Raw genomic sequence first — 7,008 nt, 5'->3', positions numbered from 1 at the left:
GGCAAAAAGTCCCATCATGTGTTTTGAAGACCAGGATTGTGGTATTATAAGGGGAGTCAGTGGGTCAAAGAATGTTAGCTTTAAAAAGAATGTTTGAGGCTTCTGAGGTCTTGGAGACTGAAGGAGTATTGGGATTGTTGAAGGGAGGAGGCAGGGTCTTATAGGAAAATTTAATGGTGATGTGGTTGGTGACCATGGTGGGTTTTAAAGTATCCTACCCTGTTGGTGACACCTCAGGGAGGAGCAATGACAGGGATGTTGGAGGGGGAGGAGAGGCATCTGGTCAGCATAAGAGGAAAAAGGAGGCAGAGGATTGTGGGAGCTACGATGACTATGGTGGGAATTAAAATGAATGGAAACACTGAATTTGGTTAGAATATCCCCCATGGATATGAATTGGGCATTGTGGTAAGACTAGAAAGGAGTATGAGAAAGGAGTATAAAATAGATTACAGAGCAAAGGACCTGTTTGTTATGGGTATTAGGTTTTCCATCAACACCAACAATAGAGGTTGAGGAAGCTTGAAGGGTATCAGAACATTTTGGTAGCCCAGAAAACCTGGCCTCATGTCTAATAAGAAAGAGATAAGCTTACCAGATAATGATAATGTTACCTGGGCTTGGATGGAGTGATGGAAGTGGGGGAAAAAGATCCAGGCGATCATTGGTCTTCTGTAGACAGGCTACCCATTGCCAGGTCAAGAATGTCTGACAACCTGAAATTCGTGTCCATGGACCTGTGGAAATTGAAAGAGATTCAACAGAAGGAAGAGTTTCATGAGCACATTACAATTTCCAGTATCCCCTTTGGTTGCAGGGGTGGGGCATGACCCAGGTAGAGGTTTAAGGTTAGGGCAGGAATTTGCCAATGTCCCTGATGGCCACATTTGAAGAAGGCACCTGGAGATGTTGCTCACGACTTAGAGAATCCTTGTTTATGGGGTTTGTGGGACCCTTGTCTGAGTAAAGCTGCCAGTATCTGGAATATAGCCTGATCTTGTTTGAGTTCTTGTGGTTTTTGTTCCTCTTCTCTGTTGTTCTCTGTTTGAATTGAGTTGTCCAGATTTTGGAGGGTTTGTTTTTTTTTTCATTCTCCTATCTGGGACAGATTGGGAGATGAAATGTAAATGAAGATAAAGTCTGCCCTCATGTGACTCAGTGTTAAGTTTGGTATCCTTATTCATAGCCTCTGAGAAAGAAGACAGAAAGAGGGCAGGATTTTCACCCATGCCTTGGGTGATTTCTTTAATCTTTTCATAGTTGACTGTGTTTAGGACAGTCTTTTCCATTTCTGCCAGGAGGGAGGTAATTAGATGGCTTAGCTTGGTCCTGTCAGTGGAAGTGGTCTGATAGTTCCAGATGGAGTTATTAACAGGAACTGATGGGACCAGTGGAATTATTGGCAGTACTTTGTCTGTGGAGGGTGTCTACATGAACCTTAACTGTCAATCAGATATAATCCCTATCCTCAGGGAAGAGATAGAAGGAAAGGATGACATAAATGTCATTCAAGGGAAGGTTATAGGATTAGGTGATGTGTAAGAATTATTTTTGAAATGTAGTGGGTCTGAGGAAAAGTAGCCTAAACATGGGACATGGACACATACAATGCCTTCCACACCTGCGCACCTTGTGAAGGAGAAGGAACTTGCAGGAAGAAGAGGGTTGTATGGAAGGAAGGGTGTGGGAATGTGGGGTGGGGAAGGAAGGGGTGAAGATGGTTGAGGATGAGCTTAAGGAGGAGGTTGATTGAAAGGCTGAGAGGGAGGAGGTTCATCCATGGGATCAAAATCAGAGGCTGAGGGGGCAGAATGTGGGGGTTTGCCAATACCTTGAGTAGGTTTTTCATTGAGGAAAAACAATGTGAAAAGTTGAGCAGTTTGGGCAGGGAGAAGGCCTGGGGCAGCGGTACCAGAAGGCCTGAACATAGAGAAGTTTGGAGAACTTCCAAACCATTGCCATTGTGTTAGAGAAAGTTTTCAAGATCTTGGAGAATCTGATAATCAAATGTGCCATGTTAGGGCCAGTGACTATCATTGTCCAGGTTTTATTTGATCAGGTAGTGTAAAAGAAGAATATTAGTATTTTAGATGTAAAAAGGTCTTGGAGGCCCAGGGTCTGCGTGTGTGTCTAATATGGATTTTGAAGGGGGCTGGCCCACATTGAACAGAAGATTGAGCAAGGCTGCGAAGGACTTAACGAGAGAGAAAAGAGCAAATCAAGGGCATACAAAAAGAATTTTGATTTCCTTAAGGTCATTCCAGAAACAGCCAATGGAATGAAAAATGATGGATGAGTGTCACTCACCCAGTAGGTGATGGCTGGTGGTGGATGAAAAGTACAGCAATATGTGTTGTCTTTACTGGAGACCCTGGAAGGAGAGGATAGAGATAATTTTATGTGGGATAAACCTGGGGATGGGGGTCCCAGAAGAAACTGGAGCCTATTTCCCTCTTAAAGCCTACGGAAGTTGTAAGGGAATGAAATGGTGAAGGAATTCCTTCTCTGTGGTGGTCACTATCCATATCAAACAGGGTGCTTCTCACCAGGTAAAAATTCTCATTACAGGGTGTTATCTGGGGTTTAAGTCAGGTTGAACATTGTTCTGGGTCAGACTCTGGGGGGACAGTTGTTTTAAGGTAGAGAATATGTTTTAAAATAGCATTGCCTAGGTCAAATTTTCCCTGATATTTATAGGTATTTTTTTTCCCTTTATCATCTTAACATCAATTTTCTAAGTTTGTTTTTTAATCTGGTATTTACTCCACTGTGGTATCTATACCATCAGTTTGTGAAATGTTATTGACTATTATGAATATTTGATTCCCTTGGTTTTTCATATTGTTTGTATCTCTGCCCATTTACTGTGATTATCTTTTCTACTGTTATACAAGGGACTTCTTAATTAAATACTTTCTCTTTACTAAGTTCCCCAGTCTGAGAAAATATTTAAGAATCATTAATCCCACTCAACCTGAATCCTCTCCTGTGTCCAGTACTCAGTATCACTTAAGTAGAGAGCCTAATCCCAGGTAATGGAAATCACTTTAAAAACAAAATCTATATTAATACTCCTTAAGAAATGTGGTTGAGTATGTTATCTGCAAGTTTGTAATACAGGGGGAAAAAAAAGAGAAATATTGTTGAATAGGTTGAGAAATTAATTATTAAAAAGAGTAAAATTTCTGTTAAACTACACAGGGCTTGAAATGGGAGAAGAGAAAAAAACAGAAAAAGAAGTAGAAAAATGTTGAGGATGAAGACAAGCAGATGATTCAAGGTAAAAGTAGAGGTGCCTGGGGCTCGCCCCCGCGCGGTCGTCGGAGCGGGCTGCGCTCCCGCGCCCGCGCAGTCCGGGGGGGATGCGACCCGGGCCCCGGGGCGGGGCGGGCGGCGGCGGCGGCTGCATCGCGAGCGGCGCAGGGGGCGGGTGGCGGCGGCGGCGGTGGCAGCGGCATGAGGCGCGGGGCCGGTGTCCGCGGGAGGGAGGCGCTGCCGGCGGCCCGGTCGCTCCCGCTGCAACTGCTCGCCGGCTCGCTGTGTCCTGCCAGCTGGGCCTGGGCCGCTCTCGTCTCGGCCGCCTCCCGGGCTGCCGCTGGTGACCACTCGCCGCGCCGCCGGAGGCTTCACCCGCGCCCTCCCCCAGGACGCGCCCGCGGAGCTCGGGCCCCTTCGCCCAAGACGCGGAGGCCGCGCTGCGCGGGGCGGCGGCGAGGCCGGAAGATGGCCTGGGTACTCAAGATGGACGAGGTGATCGAGTCTGAGCTGGTGTACGACTTCGACGCCAGCCTCTCGGGCATCGGGCAGGAGCTGGGCGCCGGCGCCTACAGCATGAGTGATGTGTTGGCATTGCCCATTTTCAAGCAGGAAGATCCCAGCCTTCCATTGGATGGTGAAACGAAACACCCACCCTTTCAATATGTGATGTGTGCTGCCACATCACCAGCAGTAAAACTGCATGATGAAACACTCACTTACTTGAACCAAGGTCAGTCTTACGAAATTCGGATGTTGGATAATCGGAAAATGGGAGATATGCCTGAGATCAGTGGAAAATTGGTAAAGAGCATCATAAGGGTTGTATTCCATGACAGACGGCTACAACATACAGAGCATCAGCAACTTGAAGGTTGGAAATGGAATCGCCCAGGAGACAGACTTCTTGATTTAGATATTCCAATGTCTGTGGGAATAATCGACACGAGGACAAATCCAAGTCAGTTAAACGCAGTTGAATTTCTTTGGGACCCTGCAAAACGCACATCTGCTTTTATTCAGGTACACTGCATCAGCACAGAATTTACTCCACGGAAACGTGGTGAAAAGGGAGTACCTTTCAGGATCCAGGTTGACACCTTTAAGCAGAATGAAAATGAAGAATACACAGATCATCTTCACTCGGCTAGTTGCCAAATTAAAGTTTTTAAGCCTAAAGGTGCGGACAGAAAACAAAAAACTGACCGAGAAAAGATGGAAAAGAGAACAGCTCATGAAAAAGAAAAGTATCAGCCTTCCTATGATACCACAATCCTCACAGAGTGTTCTCCGTGGCCTGATACCCCCACAACCTATGCGAATAACAGCCCTTCACCAGGGCCCACTTTCACCTCTTCCCAGCAGAGCACTTGCAGTGTCCCAGACAGCAATTCTTCTTCCCCAAATCATCAGGGAGATGGAGTTTTACAGGCATCTGGTGAACAAATTCAGCCTTCAGCTACAACCCAGGAAACACAGCAGTGGCTGCTCAAAAACAGATTCTCTTCCTATACAAGACTGTTTTCTAATTTTTCAGGTGCCGACTTATTAAAACTGACAAAGGAAGATTTAGTTCAAATTTGTGGTGCAGCCGATGGAATTCGTCTCTATAATTCACTGAAGTCAAGGTCGATTAGGCCTCGCTTAACCATCTATGTCTGCCAGGAGCAGCCGAGTAGCGCCGCGCTGCAAGCACAGCAGCAAGCTGCAGGCAGTGGAGGCGAGAATGGCAGTGGGACGCCTTACGTTTACCATGCAATCTACTTGGAAGAAATGGTTGCCTCAGAAGTTGCTCGAAAACTTGCGTTGGTGTTTAATATTCCTCTCCATCAAATTAACCAGGTTTACAGACAGGGTCCCACTGGCATCCACATTCTTGTTAGTGATCAGATGGTTCAGAACTTTCAAGATGAGAGTTGTTTTTTATTCTCTACAGTAAAAGCTGAAAATAATGATGGTATCCACATAATTTTGAAGTGATGTCTTATGTAGACTGAACTATATCCAGTACCAAATAAAGTCACGCTAAAAGTGTGTGAAGACTGAATCCAAGAAGTCTTGGGATTGGATTTTACCATATGAAATGTTTCATATTGAAAACACAGATGACCTTTCTAATGAGCTGTATGAGAGGCAAATCTCACTGTCACTGCCATAGCCAAGCATCCTCGTGAGAGCGAGTACATCGGGACAGTGTGCATCCCGCTCTGAACGCCATGGGGCAGGCATGGCTACCTGCTCTGGCAGAGGCCAGTAAATACAGTTCCCAGAAGCAGCCTTTGCTGGCTATTTACACTGTATGTGGTTTGGAAATGAATGTAAAACTTAACCATGAGCATTTACCTTTCTGTGCCAGTTTGGTTTTTATTGCCTGAACCTTATGGTGACCTGGGGAGGAGATGGGGGACAGTGCTATTGTGGAGCCAGAAAGGAATCCATCAGCAGAGAGATGGACTGTGCTGATGTGGTGGTGGTGGTCAGGTAAGAGGCTCGGCACCTCGGGAGAAATCATGTCTAAGGGTTTAGGTCTGAAATGATCATGCCAGACTGGAGAGGATCCAAGCCAGGAAGATGGGCGTGAAGCAAACTGCATTATCAGGAGTACCTTGTTGAGAGGATCAGTGTAAATCCTAATAGGTACAAAGACTTGTGTTTTTGCTTTATCACAGATTTATTGAAAAACTTTTTTTGCCTCTGCTTTCAATTTTAGCATTTTAGTTTCTGGTTTTCATTTTTTGAAGCTTCCTTGCCTTTTAAACCTGGTTTTCTTTCTCATTTCCTTCTTTCTCCACCCCATGCCCTCCTGTCCTTAAGCATTTTTAAAGGCCTACCCCAGACATTGGAAATAGTTGATGTAGGTAGGGGGCACAAAGTTTTATTGTTGGTAGCTTCTGACTTGGTGTTAAGGGATCTTTGTTATGAACAAGATGAAATCATTCATGGAAACACTAGACATCATAAATCTAACACTAAAATGTACCAAAAAAAAAAAAAAAATCCCTTTGTCTCTTTTCAGATGTACAATCATGAATAAACATTCTGGTGATTGAGAGGTTTTTAATAACCACAAAAAAAAAAAAGGGAAAAGTAGAAAAAAGGGGTGAATATAAACATGAGGAAGAAGAAAAAGAAAATAATTCTAATGATTTAAATCATTTCAAAAGAAATGTATCAAAATATCTAATAATGAGGGAAAATCTTTTATTTCTGTATGGAATATAATATCTATAAGATCAAAATTGATATTAGACTTATTTTATTCTGAGCTATTTGAAGTGGAAGATTTTTTAAAAATAATTTAACCTTTATTTTATTTCTTTGCTTTTATGTGGTGCTGGATATCAAACCCAGTGCCTCACACATGTAAGGCAAATGCTCTACCACTGAGCTACAACCTCAGCCCAGGAGATTTCTTATTACACCTTCCTAATGGGGATTTCACTGGGATCTGGAAGGTTTAACAAGTCCCCAAAGCTCTTCAACTTTACTTCTGAGTTTCTCTGGGTGTGGAGCAGTGCTCTCACCAGCACACTTCTGTTACAGTTGTATCAGGCCTTATACAATCTTTGTTGTGTTGGGATACTGGATAGGTTTTTGGTGGGTGAAGAGATGTCACCCTTTAGTTGTCTGTGACTTAAAAGTCAGGTATCTCCCTGTTTAGGGAGGCAGACATGTGTGTCCTCCTGTAGCAGTGCTTCATGTTCCATGAGCTATCAAATATGTTGTGTATTCACCTATGTAGATTTCAAAGTG

The 7,008-nt window shown here is 44.1% G+C and overlaps 1 protein-coding gene across 1 annotated transcript; it reads left to right on the top strand.

Moving 5' to 3' along the window:
* Positions 1–3,441: 3,441 nt before the first annotated feature.
* On the top strand, positions 3,442–5,259 carry LOC306651506 (upstream-binding protein 1-like). The gene has a single exon (XM_079124179.1). It carries the CDS (start codon positions 3,457–3,459, stop codon positions 5,233–5,235), a length of 1,779 nt encoding a protein of 592 aa, XP_078980305.1. The 5' UTR covers positions 3,442–3,456; the 3' UTR covers positions 5,236–5,259.
* The last annotated feature ends 1,749 nt before the right edge of the window (positions 5,260–7,008 follow it).

This window comes from Sciurus vulgaris, assembly GCF_902686455.1.
Source record: "Sciurus vulgaris genome assembly, chromosome: X".
Taxonomy (NCBI): domain Eukaryota; kingdom Metazoa; phylum Chordata; class Mammalia; order Rodentia; family Sciuridae; genus Sciurus; species Sciurus vulgaris.
The sequence above is the reverse complement of the archived record's forward strand: the minus strand, read 5'-3'. Positions and strand labels throughout refer to the sequence as shown.